We start from the raw sequence: 18533 nt of genomic DNA, 5'->3' as shown, positions 1-18533 counted from the left end.
AAAGTCCTATTTCAGCTTTGTTCAAATTGGGATACTTGGCTCATTTTAGAGGCAACAAGAACTGAAAGTAGAAAAATCAACTGGTTGATTTTCTCAAAGGAAAAAAAAACTGAGGAAAAAACTGGCAGTTACACTGGTGCTGTACTTGTCATCCAACCATTCCTTGTGTTATCTAGTAAAGCCTCTGTGTTCATGGCTCTCTTCTTATTAATTTGTTTTTATTTTATGTTTTCCAGTGAATTATAGAGTTTTCTCAGTGAAATAAAAGTGATAATCCACAGTTTTGAAACAGTAGCTTATCATTTTTATTTTTCACTGTTTTTGCCGAACTAGTTCCGGTCCTTCGTCGCGATTGATGATACCGGGGACCATAATGATGATGACTTCGTTAAAATGACGTCATTTGTGTTATGCTTTCTGTTTATCTTTCCTGCGATTTTCGACATTTTATAAATTACGCAACAAAAGTAGAGTTTTACACATGAAATAAAAAGAAAATTTGTTTGTGTCAGTGAAATATCAGTTTTATTTCACTCGTGAGCACCAAAAAAAGTCATTTTCACTCGTGGCTATGCCACTCGTGAAAATATCAGTTTTTGATGCTCACTTGTGAAATAAAATTGATATTTCACTGAAACAAACAAATATCCTCTATGAAAGTAGTTTTCAACAGGAAATTGTGAAATATAATTTCATTGTATTGTTGACAAGCTTTATATTATGAATTGGTTGGTGTTATTTGACCTTGTCCAGTTCTATTGGTTTCGGCGTTGGAAAAAATACAGTTGGGTTGGTGTTACATCATTTTGTCAGTCTGCCTCTCTGATGCTTTTCTTCCTGGAACAACTGCCCTTATTATCAGTCAGTAGTATCTGCATTAAGTTGGGAAAATGCTCTTCTTTAAAAAAAAAAAAGCTAACTTGATTCTTTATTCAGCAAGATTATTGGGGATTAAAGATCTCCATATGTAGCCTGAATAGATATGCTTAAGTAGTATTTATTTTAAGTAGGAAACTCCTGCCAGATCTGGACAATGTTGAAACTAGAAAAATGATGTGAGAAATGCTTATATTGAATATACTATACTTGAAGTGCACAGCTTTATAACAAACAGAATTGCCTGCAACTGATCAGGCTATATTGTTTCACCTACACATCAAATAAAATAACAAACCAAAGTGATATTTTCTTTTGGCTTGTTTACATATTAAACTTATTTTCAGGTGAAGGCCAAGCCAAGATTGAATTTCAACAAAGAGGCAGTGACTAGCTCAACTGCTCAAAGAATGTTTGAAGCATTGGAAAAGTTTCCAACCTTACCAAGTGTAAGAGTGCTTTCTTTAACCCTTATAGTCCAGTAGAACTTGGACTGAACCTTGCAATAGGGTATATACAAGGTATTTTTGCAGTTTCCTGTTCTTTAGACTTTAGAAAATGAGAATCCATTGGATGACATCTTGTCATCTTTGGGGACATTTTTTTATTTAAGAAAATTCAAAATGGCCGCCATCGTCAAATTTCAATGCTGTTCTTCTTGAAAAAAAAATAATGAGAAACTTTGTAGCGGGGTTTATTTAAGGTTCTATTGCTTTATGTTGTTCATAAGATGGAGCATACATAGTATCTTATGACTTTGTGCGATCCTTGGCCATTTTTCTATTTATAGAATCCAAAATGGCTGCCATAAAAACCATATGATAACGTATTTTTCATTATATTTCAGTTGATTGCTTAGTAACTGATAAAGGTGTTGTTGTTACTTGCAATATCATTTTCGTAGCAATAACAAACTACTCAGAGAAAAGAAACACAATTAATACGTCACAAACAGATAGGTACAGCAGCAGCAGTGGCAGCATTATCATCATCATCATCAACAAGAACAACTTTTCTAAACTTAAAAATGTAAAAATGAATTGGGAATAGAGAAGCGCAATTTGAGTAACATATCAGGAAACTAAAATTGTTTAAACATTCATACACATGTTTTTGACCTGTTGTTACATCCGTAACATATATATATTTATATATTCTACGTTACCAAATTAAATTACTTGCATTACGCAGAATTGAAAATTCACAAACCCTGATTAGTGATGTTAAAATCGTAAAAGATCGATATCATAAAACTACATACAAGGCAAGCAATTATCTCCATACCATTAGGTGAAATGTCAAGAATTAAAACAATGAGAAAATTGAAATACATTTGTCAGTCAGAATATTGTTTGATTTTTTTTTTCAATTTTATATTAATCCATTAGTTAGTAAAATTGAAATGGTACAAAGTATGTTTGCAACATGAAGCAGTGTTTCCAAAATGATAATACTGTATTAAATCACCTCCTTACTGTATTTGAACCTAGTCCATGTATCAATCGTAACGGGAATCTAAAATACCTAATTTAAAATTTAAGCACTCAAAGAACAATCTAAATCTAGAAAGTCCTCCTCAGACATGTACAATGCAGCTCAAGTCTTTCTGCAAACCGAATGGCCACGGTACCCATTAATTAAGCTATCCATGTCCTATTTCACTGTTCCAGTATACATTTATAATGCTGGAAACTCACTGAACCTAAAAAGAAAACTTTTATTAACTGCCATAATACTTACACTTTCATAATGTCACCAGTTACGATTATTTCTGAGTACCACATGTGATTGATTTTTGAAAGAGTAATGTCATAGATATATGTTTTAAGAAACATTTCTAGGAAAATTAACATTGAATTATGAAAAGCAGGTTGACTGTTCCTATATTCACTTCATTTTTTCATTTGTGGCATCCATGGGTACCAGCAGCCTGACCGCACTATCATATACATTAAATACAGTTTGTGCCTATATTTTAAAGATAAACATAGTATTACCAATGATATGTGGACGATGATGACAAAACTAAAAGCATATTGTAAACGTAAGATATTGTCATTTTCAATTTTACGCCGATCAAGTCCCTTCTACTCTCAGTTAATTTAGAAACATGCTAGTTCGATGGAAAGAAACTACCGCAGAAATAAATAATGCTGTGACCTTAATTGAAAGTTACACAGTTATTTTCGGTAAGATACACATAACAAATCTTCTTATGCAATATTTGATATTCTACAAATATCTTTAGAACTCCCAAAACTGCATTTCTTTGTTTAAATTCTATTACGTAAATTAAACAAAGAGAAATTAGATCGTGGAAGGAGTAAAACCTCAGGTTTACTAGACTACATATATACATGTATGTTGAAATGCAGAAAATATTTAAAGTGATTTTTAAGACATTTTCACATCATATAGTATTGCATGGGTCTAGAGTTCGTAAATATTTTACTGTTAAAACATTAAATTTGTAAGTGGAAAGAACAAATAGCTCTGTATCATGTTATGGACCATAATTGCTGAATTCAGACTAAAATGAAGTCCCAGCATTTTAAGGATAAAGGTGTATATCTCAAGTTACCGGGGTATGCTATCTTATTTCAAGTTCATCTTTGAGATTATTTGAAGTAAAACACTTATTAATTCACATTTGTATCGTTTGCATTTGATGTATAAACGTGCTGCCAGTGAATTGTGTGCACATTGTGTATGATGATAATCTAAGTTACCTTTGACTTATACTCATATATCATCATTTTAATCAATTTAATCAAAGATTGACTATTCAATTCCATACATTCCCCTGCCCTAAAGGAGCAACATGTTGACATTAACTGTTATTCACAAGTTAACAGAAGACGACACCGTAGCAATGAATATTAATTTCAACTCAGCATCGTACATTTAAACTGTTATAGAAATTATATCCTGGAAGAACTTTACCAGTTTTCTGTCATGTAATATTATAAATGCTTATTTCACATTAATAAAATTAGTCTTTTAAGTTGTTTTAATGCACAATATATTCATGTATTTGGACTTAATAGTGTTCAAGCTATAAGAAACCATACATAGATGTAAAGGGTATGTCATAGTACAATTCTGTAAAAAATATTACGTTACCGTTACGTATGTAACATTTTTAAAGGACATGACACTCGATGATATTGACTTGAAGAAATGCTTTACTGAAAAAGATAAGTCTCTTATAAATATATATAAGAGAAATCCTAGCTATCAAAAACGCATACACTCAACTAACATGTAACAAAAACATAATTGGTAAGGTTTTGAGATCATTTTCAAAACAAAGTAATGATCTTTATATCATTTCAATAGTTAAACTAAACTTTTTGTTAACATGTATAACTGTCATCACGTTTTATTTAAAAAAAGAACGTTCTGTTACTTGCCTCTTTTCAAATCTATTTTAAAGGAAGAGGAAAGGTAACAAATCGTGTTATGTATGTCACATGGCTAATTATTACCAGAAACGTTGACATTTTCAATCTAATTTAAACTCAGATGCATACTTGCAGAAAATTTAGAAAATGTCACATAGTGTTCACATTTGTATCAGTTAACATCATGATATATTATCTTGAAATGCAATTTAAATTTTAAAAGATTGTGTTTGTAACGTATTTTCAAGGTTTTCACAAAAATGGAACACAATTAAATGTAGTAAAAAGAGTTTTAAACTTAGAAACATTTATATATTTTGATCAGATTATGATTGAAACATTCTGTGTCAGATGGAACGTCTTTAGAATTAAAGTATTGCAAGGGAAATTATTTTGAAACTGTCTTGATGTAAATTCTACAGGTACCTTGTTATGAAAGGTAATTTACCATCAAATAAAGAGTTCTAAAGATATGTAACCATACATTCCTTATACTTTTATAGTCAGCTGAATGTTTGAAATTTCATAGTCATGTTAAATGTTTGTTTGGGGGGTATTTACACAGGATAAGATAAAGAAGGTATTCGTTTTGTTATTTCTTTAATGAAAATAATCACTTTTACATAGGGTTCAAGATTTGCTGATAAAAAATTTTCCCCAATGATGAAAAGATGTCATCCGGCGGTTTCTTGATCACTATATCCTAAATGACAGGAAACTGCAATAAAACCTTGTATATACCCTACTGCAAGGTTCAGTCTCTTTTCTCTGTTATTCTACCGGACTATTAGCCTGCTAAATTTCTAAAATGGACATTTGGACAGTACCATTAAGTGTTAGAAGTGGTGCTTACCAAAACTATACTGACTGAATGGCTAACAGTGCAGACTATGATCAGACTGCATGGATTTGCAGGCTGATCTTGGTCTGTGCTGGTTGCAAAGGCAGAATCACTAACCGCCAGCAGGCTATGGGTTAAGGTTATTCAGGTTTCTTATATATATTTATATCATTATAAAAAATAGTGTTGCTGTTCAGATACATTCATTGAGAATAAACAACCTTTGCCAGCTTGATTTTAATTTAGGTTTTGTTATTTTTAGCTCATCTGAGCCAAAGGCTCATGGTGAGCTTTTGTGACTGCTCAATGTCCGTCGTGGGTTGTGCGTCTGTCAACAATTTCTAAAAAAATATTCTTCTTGAAAACCACTGAGTAGAATTACACTAAACTTCACAGGAATGATCCTTGGGTGCCCCCCTTTCAAAATTTTTCAAAGAATTGAATTCCATGCAGAACTCTGGTTGCCATGGCAACCGAAAGGAAAAACTTTAAAAATCTTCTTGTCCAAAACCTCAAGGAGTAGAGCCTTGATATTTGGCATGTGACATCATCTTGTGGTCCTCTATGAAGGTTGTTCAAATTATGTCCCTGGGGTGAAAAGAGGCCCCTCCCCGAGGGTCACACGTTTTACATAGACTTATATAGGAAAAAACTTTAAAAATCTTCTTGTCTAAAACCACAAGACCTAGGCCTTTGATATTTGGTATGTAGCATTACCTTATAGTCCTATACCAAAATTGTTTAAATTATGTCCCTGGGTTGAAAAGAGGCCCAGCCCTGGGGGGTCTCAAGTTTTACATAGACTTATATTGGAAAAAAACTTTAAAAATCTTCTTGCCTTAAACTGCAAGGCCTTTTGACGTTTAGTTTGTTGGTTTGCCTTGTGGTCCTCTACCAAATTGTTCAAATTGTGTCCCTGGGGTGAAAAGAGGCCCTACCCTGGGGGTCCCAAATTTAACATAGACTTATATAGGGATAAAAATCTTCTTGTTCGAAAGTTTAAGGCCTAGGCCTTTGATATTTGGTTGTAGCATTGCCTAGTGGATCTGGAACAAGATTGTTCAAATTATGCCCCTGGAGTGAAAAGAGGCCCCGCCCTGGGGGTCACTTGTTATATGAGTTATATAGGAATAAATACTTAAAAATTATACTATCATGTTTCCTAGACTGTTTAATCATAATTACCTGATGACCCCAAGCGATTAGGGGTCACTTGACCATGTCCTTGACCTACTGACCTACTTTATTTATTTTTAAGATACAGCCTTGAAATTTAGATGACATTTACAGTTTTGCACACCGATCTTAAAACTGACTTTCAATGACCATGAATGTGACCTACTGACCTACTTTCTTATATTTTAACATCAGTTTGGCATTTTAAACATGTGGCTCATATTACTCAGGTGAGCCATTCAGGGTCATCATGACCCTCTTGTTTTATGTTCTAGTATAGACATGTTTTGCTTTTGAAAAGAATTGTGATTAATTTTTGTAGAGAGCTGGTAAAGAATATTATGTATTATACAAAACTTTTCAAAGCCTTTTGTGACCTTATCCAGTGTCATCATATTATTTTGGTTTTGATGTAATACTAAAGACCACATTAATTGTTTCATAGTTACGGTTTAAACAATGTCTAAGTTTAATATGATTATGCTGTCTGTTTATTAATGATGGTACATCATTGCCTGTTTCTGAAGTCTGTAAGATGTTTTCATGACAGGGTGCCATTGGCTATTCGACCTGTTTTGTCAAGAAATTCCACTAGATCTGTCAAAAAGAGTGGACCACCAACACAAAAATTGAATATAAGCTGCCAGGTTCCTATCAGTAAATGTTCACTGGTTCAACAACATATTGTCTCAGTGAGTCAGGTAAGTGAGAACTAACTTAATAAATTACATCAAGTTTAGATTTGTTTTACCCCAAGATGTTTAGCAGGTTTCTGAAATTGATGGCTTGATAAAAAATACTTTCACAGCAATTTGGAAAATTTTGAAAATCTTCTACACTGAAACTGCTTGACTGATTTTAAGTAACTTCACAGCATTGTTCTTTGCTAAAAAAAAATTGAATCTAGTTGCGAGTGCCAGTTGATCTAGAGTGGTCATGGCCCTCTTATTGAATTAATTGACCTATGACAAATGTTTAATATATATTTAAGAAATAATAAGTTCCCAAACATGGTTTATCATAGAATAACCTGAGTTTTGAGTTCTTATGCATAAGAATATATCATATAGGCCATAAGCCTAAGTGGTATATTGTTTCACATAAGAACGAAAAACTCAAGTTATTCAAAGATAAATCACACTTGGGAACTTATTATTTTGATTATAACATGGCATACCAGCATCAACAGTGTTAGAAAAAATGGTAACTACTTTTTACGACCGAGCTACGCACCTGGATCGGATGACGTCATTGAACACGAGTGGTTTATTGCAGAATAACCCGAGATAGTTATTTGCTGGTTGTGTTAGATTGAATTGTAATGGTATGGTTTCAGTACAAAAGAAAGAAAAATGTTGTTATTTAAGAAATAAGTTCCCAAACGTGGTTTATCGTAGAATAACCCGAGTTTTGAGTTCTTATGCATAACAATATATCACTCAGGGGTAAGAATGTATCACGAAGGCCGTAGGCTATATGTTTACTAAATGTGGCTTAAAATACAAGAAAGTCTGTAATTTTTTTGTGTTTAAAAGTTTTGTCATAATTGCATCTGTGTAATGTCTTTGCAGAAATGACAAAAAAGGTTAACTTATTTCAGGGTTGGATCCAGAATTTTTATACGCCCGTTTGAAAAACGGGACGTATTATGGGAACGCCCCTGGTGGGCAGATGGGCGGGCGGGTGGGCGGCGTCCACAGACTTTGTCCGGAGCATATCTTCTACATGCATGAAGGGATTTTGATGAAACTTGGTACAGTTGTTCACCATCATGAGACGGAGTGTCATGCGCAAAAACCAGGTCCCTAGGTCTAAGGTCAAAGTCACACTTAGAGGTCAAAGGTCAAATTCAAGAATGACTTTGTCCGGAGCATGTCTTCTTCATGCATGGAGGGATTTTGATGAAAGTTGGCACAATTGTTCATCATCATGAGACGGAGTGTCATGCGCAAGAACCAGGTCTTTAGGTCTAAGGTCAAGGTCACACTTAGAGGTCAAAGGATACAAGAAAGAAAACTTTGTCCGGAGCATATCTTCTTCATGCATGGAGGGATTTTGATATAACTTGGCACAAATGTTCACCACCATGAGGCGGAGTGTCGTGCGCAAGAACCAGGTCCCTAGGTCTAAGGTCAAGGTCACAGAGGTCAAAGGATACAAGAATGAAAACCTTGTCCGGAGCATTTCTTCTTCATGCATAGAGCGATTTTGATATAACTTGGCACAAATGTTCACCACCACTAGGCGGAGTGTCATGCACAAGAAACAGGTCCCTAGGTCTAAGGTCAAGGTCACACTTAGAGGCCAAAGGTCAGATACAAGAATGACTTTGTCCGAAGCATTTCTTCTTCATGCATGGAGGGATTTTGATGTAACTTGGCACAATTATACACCATCATGAGACAAAGTGTCATGCACAGTTCCCTTCTTTAGAATTACTTCCATTAGTTGTTACTATAAATAGCTTATATTGTAACTTTTTCATTACTAGTCGTAGGGAAAAATCGAGACCACTTTTCTGTAGTACAACATGCATGCTACATCCAATTATGAGGTGTATTTTGACCAATCTCTACCTGGTAAAGATTTTTGTGTGGACTTACAATTTTTTTTTGTGATTTTTTTTTTTTTTTTTTTTTTTTTTAATATTTTTAACTTCCCTTAGTTGTTACTATAAATAACTTATATTGTAACTTTTTTATAATTGACCGTAGGGAAAAAACAAAACCACTTTTCGGTGGTACAACATAGATGTTACTTTCAAATTTTAGGTGTATTTTAAGGTATCTCTACTTGGTAAGGAGTTTTTTTGTGGACTTAGAAAAACAAATGACTTACAATGATTACTAAACAACCACAAAATTAAAATTCCATTTGCAAATACAGGTGCTAGAGTAAAGAAATTTGCTGTGATGGGCGTATATTGTGATATTCTAGCACTCTTGTTAAAATATAAGGTTGAAATGATGGTCTCTGGTGCATTTTTTTAGTCTATATTTTTAAGGAATAGGAGGGGATACTCTGCACTTTATAGTGGGCTCAGGTGGGTGTTTCTCCCTGGAAAATTTTGAAATATAGATATGTAATGGTTGCCTTTGATGCATTTTTGGGTCTAAATTTTCAGAAAATATTATTCCTTTGCCAAAAAAGTTGGGTGCAGCTTTGATGAATATAAGTCACTTCTCAGCAAACTGGGATGGGGGAAGGCACAGGTCTCCTGGATCCAGCCCCGGATCTTGGCCTGCTTATTTGACACAATGGTCTTACTAATACATGTAATATGGTTCATAATATGAATTTAAATTTTAGATTAAGTCAGTGATTAAGTCAGTTACATTTTGAAGCATTTACCTTTGATATAGGTTCCAGGAGAAACTATTAGCAGGGCTACAAGACTGGATACAGACGTTTTGAATAGTGAAGCTAGGACACCTGCTGATGAAATGAGAGTGAATTTGTACAACAGGGACAGTGCTTCAGCCAGACTGCTGTAGAAGAAGACAACACTGTAAGATAATTATAAGACAGCTTGTTTAATTATGCAGAGAAAGCTTTTTATGATAAGACTTTTATTGAATTATTGAAATAATAGATTAATATCTATGTGGTATTTTTGTAGTGAAAAATGCCAAACATAATGTGCACTGCTAAGAAAGGAAAGTATAAAATAGTTAAAATTTCAATAAGAAATCTACAAGATGGTAAAACATGAAAGAAAAAGATTTTTGTCACTGTTTAGACCTTAGATTGACCTAGTTTATGAAGAAGTTCTGACAAAAGATTTTTGAGATGTCTGTAATTTGTAACAAAGTGTTAAAATTTCAAGAATCTTAACTGTTTATAGTTAACCTGAGCACTTTGTGTTAGAGGTGAACTATTATGGTCACCCTGTATCATCTGTGTGTTGTCATTGAGAATTGAACTGTTAACACTCTAGAGGTAACAATTTTAGCTCACTCTTAATGGAAATAAGCAGACTGATTCCTTTAGAAAAATCTTGAACCAGTTGGATGCTGGATCATCTGGGGCCAGAAACTAGGTCACTGAGTCAGAGCATATAGAAACCTTGTTAACTCTGGAGAGGCTACATTTTTTACCCTGATCAACATGAAACATGGTCAGAATGTTTGACTTTAGGAAAGCTATAGTCCATGCTAAATTGTTAGAGATGGATGTATTATGAGATGGTGTTGGTTATCTAGTTTCTTGACAGACAGTTCAGAATGCTCTGATCTAAGATTCTTGGTAGGCACATTGCACATTGTTTTATGCAAATTTTGATTGGTGCAGCAGCACATTTGTTCATTATAAGGTTTTCAATGATGTTTTTATAGGGCTTTTCTACCTTTTCAATATGTCACAAAGACTATTGTCTATTTATTTTTATTTTTTTATTTTTTTTGCAGTTATTTTTTCTGGAAAATATTGCCTATTTTGAGAAAGAATGATTTAAGATAGGCCTTAAGAATAATACAGCAATGAAGGCATTGTAAAAGTTTTGAAAACTCTTGTGTTTTTAGTAGTTTAAACTAAAATTCTAATCTAAACTCAATTTAAAGTAATGCTAAATTTCAAAAAGCTGTAAGAAATATTTTAAGGTCATATTTGCATGTATGAGAACAAAATTAGAAAATGCAATACAGTTAGAACAATTCGATGACCTTAAATACTTTTTATCAGCAATTTTGAATTAAGTCAGTAGAGGTCAACAAATGAGCAAAATGTTAGGAAAATTCAAGAATTATTTTCAAAGAACTACAGGAATGGTCTTTAATTAGTTTTAAAGTACGATGTAAATAGACTTATTTCATTTTTAGCTCATCTGATTTTTTGAAAAAAAAAAAATGATTAGTTATTGTCATTACTTTGTCGGCATTGGCGTTGCCTGATTAAGTTTTATGTTTAGGTCAGCTTTTCTCCTAAACTATCAAAGCTATTGCTTTGAAACTTGCAGCACTTGTTCACCATCATAAGTTGACCCTGTACAGCAAGAAACTTAACTCCATCCTGCTTTTTGCAAGATTTATGGCCCCTTTTGTTCTTAGAAAATATCAGATTTCTTGGTTAAGTTTTATGTTTAGGTAAATTTTTCTCCTAAACTATCAAAGCTATTGCTTTAAAACTTGCAACACTTGTTCACCATCATAAGCTGACCCTGTACAGCAAGAAAAACAACTCCATCCTTTTTTTTTGCAAGATTTATGGCCCATTTTGGACTTGGAAAGTATCAGATTTCTTGGTTAAGTTTTATGTTTAGGTCAACTTTTTCTCTTGAACTATCAAAGCTATTGCTTTGAAACTTGCAACACTTGTTCACCATCATAAGCTGACCCTGTACATCAAGAAACATAACTCCATCCTGCTTTTTGCAATAATTATTGCCCCTTTTGGACTTAGAAAATCAGTTTTTAGCTCACCTGTCACATAGTGACAAGGTGAGCTTTTGTGATCACCCTTTGTCCGTCATCTGTGCGTGCGTCCGTCCGTCTGTCGACAATTTCTTGTCTGCACGATAGTGGTTTCATTTATGATTTTATTTTTACCAAACTTGCACACTACTTGTATCATCATAAGATCTCGGTTCCTTTCTTGAACAGGCCAGATCCCATTATGGGTTCCAGACTTATAGCCCCTGAAAGGGCCAAAATTAGCTATTTTGACCTTGTCTGCACAATAGCAGCTTTATTTATGATTTGATTTTTACCAAACTTGCACACAACTTGTACACCGTAAGATCTTGGTTCCTTTCTTGAACTGGCCAGATCCCATTATGGGTTCCAGAGTTATGGCCCCTGAAAGGGCCAAAATTAGCTATTTTGACCTTGTCTGCACAATAGCAGCTTCATTTATAATTTTATTTTAACCAATCTTGCACACAACTTGTATCACCATAAGATCTTGGTTCCTTTGTTGAACTGGCCAGATTCCATTATGAGTTTCAGACTTATGGCCCTTGAAAGGGCCGGAATTAGCTATTTTGACCTTGTCTGCACAATAGCAGCTTCATTTATGATTTGAATTTAATCAAACTTGCACACAACTTGTATCACCTTAAGATCATTGTTCCTTTCTTGAACTGGCCAGATTCCTTCATGGGTTCCAGAGTTATAGCCCCTTAAATGTCCAATATTGGCTATTTTGGCTTTTGAAGCCATATAGAGACTTCATTTATGGTTTGATTTGATACAAACTTCCAAAATATCTTCAGCAACAATAAATCTTGGATTCCGTGACGAACATGTCAGATCCAATCGTAGGTTCCAGAGTTATTTTATATCTTATTACCTACCCTGATTGTAACCAAAATGGATTTATATCAGTAAGTACTTATAGGACTTATTTGAAATTTCATTATTGTCATTAGTTGGACTGAGACAATTAGGGTAGATAACTATGGACTGATTTTAAGTCAAATTACCTCCCTTTATTTCAAATTAAAATGGGTATATCTCTGTAACTAATGAAGATACTGATCTGAAATTTCATTTATGTCAACAGATGGACTTGGACAATCAGTGAAGATACATATTGACTGAATTTATGAAGATTACCTCCTTTATTATTTATCTAAATGAATACACCTTAGCAGCTTCTAATGAGATTGGTTTGAAACGATCATATCATTTTGAGCAATTGTGTCTTGGTTGAGTATTATGTTTAAGTCAGCTAATCTCATAAACTATGACAAAGCTATTGCTTTTAAACTTGCAACAGTTTTTCACCATCATAAGCGGACGTTGTACATCAAGAAACATAACTCTATCCTGCTTTTTGCAAGAATGATGGCCCTTTTTAGACTTTGAAAATCATTGGTAGGACAATATTTCTATTATGCAAAAAACTCAGATGAGCGTCAGCACCTGCAAGGCGGTGCTCTTGTTTATTATAAAGTTTGGATTTATTAGTTAATGAATTGGATATCTTAGTTAATACCATAAAAGCCACCCTGGTAAAAATGTGTAACCTGTATCTGAATCTTGAAAAATAAATTAGAAAGGAAAGAATAAGCGTGTTCTAATTTTTGTAATCAAATGGTAGCTTTCACATGGCTGTGATTATTTATCCCCCCGCCAAAGGCGAAGGGGATATTAGAAATGCCCTCCGTCCGTGCGTCCGTCCGCAACGATCTTTGTCCGGAGCATAACTCCAAAAGTACTGGAGGGATTTTCTTCAGACTTCATACACTGATAGAACACATTGGGAGGAAGTGCAGTGTGCAAGAACAATAACTCTACCTTGGCTATTTTTTTAGTTATTCCCCTTTATCATATTTTCTTAAAAAATTTTGTCCGGAGCATAACTCCAAAAGTACTGGAGGGATTTTCTTCAGACATCATGCACTGATAGAACACACTGGGAGGAAGTGCAGTGTGCAAGAACAATAACTCTACCTTGCCTATTTTTTGAGTTATTCCCCTTTATCATATTTTCTTAAAAAATTTTGTCCGGAGCATAACTCCAAAAGTACTGGAGGGATTTTCTTCAGACTTCATACACTGATAGAACACATTGGGAGGAAGTGCAGTGTGCAAGAACAATAACTCTACCTTGCCTATTTTTTGAGTTATTCCCCTTTATCATATTTTCTTAAAAAAATTTGTCCGGAGCATAACTCCAAAAGTACTGGAGGGATTTTCTTCAAACTTCATACACTGATAGAACACATTGGGAGAAAGTGCAGTGTGCAAGAACAATAACTCTACCCTGCCTATTTTTTGAGTTATTCCCCTTTATCATATTTTCTTTAAAAATTTTGTCCAGAGCATAACTCCAAAAGTACTGGAGGGATTTTCTTCAAACTTCATACACTGATAGAACACATTAGGAGGAAGTGCAGTGTGCAAGAACAATAACTCTACCTTGCCTACTTTTTGAGTTATTCCCCTTTATCATATTTTCTTAAAAAAAATTGTCTGCAGCATACCTTTTTCATGCATGGAGGGATTTTGATATATCTTGGCACAAATGTTCACCACCACGAGATGGAGTGTCATGCGCAAGAACCAGGTCCCTAGTTCTAAGGTCAAGGTCACACTTAGAGGTCAAAGGATACAAGAATGAAAACCTTGTCCGGAGCACTTCTTCTTCATGCATAGAGGGCTTTTGATATAACTTGGCACAAATGTTCACCACCACAAGACAGAGTGTCATGCGCAAGATCCAGGTCCCTAGGTCTAAGGTCAAGGTCACACTTAGAGGCCAAAGGTCAGATACAAGAATGACTTTGTCCGAAGCATTTCTTCATCATGCATGGAGGGATTTTGATGTAACTTGGCACAATTATACACCATCATGAGACGAAGTGTCATGCGCAGTTCCCTTCTTTAGAATTACTTCCCTTTGTTGTTACTTTAAATAGCTTTTATTGTAACTTTTTCATTACTAGTCGTAGGGAAAAATCGAGACCACTTTTCAGTAGTACAACATGCATGCTACATCCAATTTTGAGGTGTATTTTGACCAATCTCTACCTAGTAAAGATTTTTGTGAGGACTTACAATTTTTTTTTTCTTTTTTTTTTTTAAGATTAACTTCCATTAGTTGTTACTATAAATAACTTATGTTGTAACATTTTTATAATTGACCACAGGGAAAAAACAAGACCACTTTTCTGTGGTACAACCTGGATGTTACTTTCCAATTTTAGGTGTATTTTAAGACATCTCTACCTGGTAAGGAGTTTTTTTGTGGACTTAGAAAAACAAAAGACTTACAATGATTACTAAACAACCACAAAATTAAAATTCCATTTGCAAATACAGCTGCTAGAGTAAAGAAATTTGCTGTGACGGGCATATATTGTGACATTCTGGCACTCTTTTTCCCTGTTAGCTTTCCATTCCTTCTTTTTACAGTAGCCATATAGAAAAACATCATACAGCTATACTGTTCATGAAAATTAATAAAATTTAGCAGTAAACCACTTGACCACTGAATAATTCTTTCCTCCACATCTTTAAAACCCGTGATGTGGACCACAACTAAACGGTTTTTCAAAGCTTCTCCAAAAAAAAAAATACTTTCAGGCACTAACTTACCAGGAACTTTAGCCTTCAATTATAATATGCCCAGCGGGGGGATTGGCCATGTCTAACATGGCTCTTGTTTGAGATAAAATATGTTTAAAATGTTACTTTTCATTATGTAAGAAAATTTTATCGAAAATGCAGTTGTTGAAAATCTTTTAATTTGATTTCAAGGTACATCTTCAAACAGAAAATCAAGGATCAGCAGATACAGGTAATTGTCATTTTAGATTTTAGAATTAGCTTTGTAAGAAAATGACTGATGCTTTGTTTTAAAATATTTTTATACATAAAATTTCATCATGATACCTGAAATAACAGTATTCATTGTTATTGATATAGGTTTAATTGTTCAGATAAAGAAATGTTTGGTATTAACATTTAAGAAATGATTTTTTTCTGGATTTTAAAAGGAATTCCCAATATGAGATATTTTTAGAATTTCATTATAGAAATATTTTTACTGTGTATCATGTATAAAACCAAACTTTAAACTAGCCATTGGTTTTCTATTTTCTGCTTCAGTAGTAAGACCAAAAGATCTTCTGGAGAGCTCTGAAAATTTGGAAGCTACAGAAATACCAGAAGCTGCCGGTAAGAGTACAACAGAAAAAGGCAGAAAATGTGTAAAAGTGAGAAACATGTCAAAGAGACATCATTCAAAAATTCAAGATAAATCCAAAATAAAAAAAGCAGCCATCCTTACCAGTAGGCGAAAAGGTCAGCTTCAGAAAAATCTAGAAAGATCATTCCAGGGTAATGAAAAGTCCACACAGTTTAGAGGTAAAACAAACCAGGAAAGAATGCCAACAGTCCTTCATCAAAAGAAAGGTGCCGATTCCGATTGGAAAATTGTTAAACCTGTGGTAAATGATGGTTCTCACGAGCCACCAAAAACCAGTACATGTAGTACTTCATCTATACCTGAAGGATTGCATGTTTTCGAGCAAGATACCGGAGAATCACAATCAGCAAAATTAGGAAGCAAAGAAGGTGATATACCAGCCATTATGCAAAGTGATACCTCTGATGGGATTGTTAATGTGGTGTCAGTAGCTAATTTCAATCAGTTAAGCTTAGGGGCATATACAGAACCAGGAACATCTATGACTGCCTTAGTCGAGCCTGTGTCTAAGTGTAGGTATGGTACAACGGAGCAAGCAGAAGAATGCTGCATTCCATTTGCAGATCATTCAAGTTCAAAATCCCTCCCTGAAAGGCAACAGAAAATTGCAGTTTCGAAAAATGCATTAAGAAATGTTCCAAAAGAGCAACATAAACTATTTTTCAGAAACTGTAATGCTGTTTTAGCAAGAGCTCTTCCTGAACTACCTGATCAGCATTCAGATCAAAAAGCACAGCCAGTCTGGCTGATGTTCGAAGCAGTAAGTTAGTACATAAAAGTGAAATGGTTTCTCTGTTGCCGAACTTTGGTGATATTGGTTTGGAAGAGGAAAGAGACAATGATTCAGAAGAGGAAATAGACAATGATTCAGGGACTATAGTATAATGAATACCATCTACGAGTACTTTAAAAAGAAGGAAAGCAATGATTAGGTTGATAATGGTAAAAGAGGACGAAAACAGTGCAAGAACAATAACACCAAGTCTTGTCTTGAATAATTGTTAATGATCTCTTTTTATGCCCTCCCACCCACTTTGTACAAGAAGATGTAGTGTGTCTTTGTGTGTGTATCTGTCTGTCTGTTGGTTTCAGTGGAATCTCAATTGGTTTAAGCTTTTATATGTTAACTTGTATCTCAGTAACGCCTAGTTTGGAACTTCACATACGCATTTACTGTGATGGTTGGTTTACTGCTATTATCTGACATGCAATAAATGTTATTAGGTTTCAAGACTGTATATTTTACTTTTCACAAAGTAACATCCGCTTTAAGCTCACCTGAACTATGCTGTGTTTGTGGATGCTGTGGTGTCTATCACCCATTGCCAACAATTTACATAAACATCAATTCTGTAACTACTGGTCAGAATTACACCAAACTTAGACTATAGCATCCAGGTAAGGTCCCATCTCCGGCTTGTTCAAATGGTTCCACTTGACCCCTGTTATAGTAAGGGTTGCTTAAGAGTTAAAAACAAAATCTTGCAAACAACCTTCTCTCATGAACCACTTGATGGATCTTCATCAAATTTGGTCTGTAGCATCTTTATTGATTACTTCACTTGATGCAGGGAGGTATTTAGTTTGTAACTGTAATTTCCTGTGGATTTAAATTCGCTCAAAACTTTACTTTAGAAATTACTGCTGAAATTTGGACAAAGCTCGCTGTCTTTGCCATTTGCCTGCTGCTAAAAGGGCAAATATAAGATTCAGTCAGTTATATTTCACTGGTATTGTCATTTTATTATGTTCATACTTACAACTTAAAATGTTGAAAAAATTAGATTATTATATAATATGAGCCGCGCCATGAGAAAACCAACAGTGTGTTTACGACCAGCATGGATCAAGACCAGCCTGCACATCTGTGCAGTCTGGTCAGGATCAGTGCTGTTTGCTAACAGTTTCTCTAATTGCAATAGGCTTTGAAAGCGAACATCATGGATCCTGAACAGACTGCATGGATTTGCAGGCTGGTCTTGATCCATGCTGATCGCAAATGCACTATATTGGATTTCTCATGGTGTGGCTTATATATACCTTTTCTTAAGTAGAAAATTTTCATTAACAGTCAATAGATGGATAACCTGGAGTACTCTGAACATGTCATTATCACAAAATTGTTCCAGTTCATGTAATCGGGTAGAGAATAAGGATGCACTAACACTGCTATAGACTCGGCTGTGAGAGGTCCTGGTTTCAAGTCATGGTCACAGCTGTGTTACAGGATATACTTCCAGGTTATGAGATTGTTCCAGGTGTTCTATATTTTAAGTGAACAGTATAATGGATCATTGTTTAGCTGTCCAGATCACTTTAAAATGAAATACGCACAATCAGAAACTATCCACTATACAGAGTTCCTGCTCTACATGTCCAAGACTTGTAACATTTCCTCGATCACAAAATTTTCTTATATGAAAATATAATATGCTAGTAACTATGACCTTTTGATTAAAATATTGTAATTGTATATATTTTTGAGAAATACAAGTGTATGGACGTTGCATGCATTTCAAAGCTTTTAAACTTCATACCTGTTGTGAAAAAAATTGACTGCTATGTTTAATGTAATAATTATGTAT

At 34.4% G+C, this 18533-nt stretch overlaps 1 protein-coding gene across 6 annotated transcripts in view; it reads left to right on the top strand.

Annotated features, from left to right (window-relative positions):
• LOC128559956 (poly [ADP-ribose] polymerase tankyrase-2-like) overlaps positions 1 to 18533 on the top strand; it is a 74164-nt gene extending 55631 nt beyond the window's left edge. For 3 of the 6 annotated variants that reach the window (XM_053553203.1, XM_053553205.1, XM_053553204.1), the window contains exons 10-14: positions 1224 to 1325; positions 6848 to 6998; positions 9660 to 9805; positions 15498 to 15537; positions 15849 to 18533. In XM_053553203.1, the coding sequence (XP_053409178.1) occupies positions 1224 to 1325; positions 6848 to 6892 (147 nt within the window). In that variant the 3' untranslated portion in view covers positions 6893 to 6998; positions 9660 to 9805; positions 15498 to 15537; positions 15849 to 18533. Of the gene's footprint in view, positions 1 to 1223; positions 1326 to 6847; positions 6999 to 9659; positions 9806 to 15497; positions 15538 to 15848 lie in introns of those variants that run through there. The other 3 variants (XM_053553206.1, XM_053553207.1, XM_053553208.1) reach the window with 3 other exon arrangements.

The sequence above is a fragment of the Mercenaria mercenaria genome, chromosome 10 (genome assembly GCF_021730395.1).
Source record: "Mercenaria mercenaria strain notata chromosome 10, MADL_Memer_1, whole genome shotgun sequence".
Lineage (NCBI taxonomy): Eukaryota > Metazoa > Mollusca > Bivalvia > Venerida > Veneridae > Mercenaria > Mercenaria mercenaria.
Note: the sequence above shows the minus strand (reverse complement) of the source record. Positions and strands in the feature narration are given on the sequence as shown.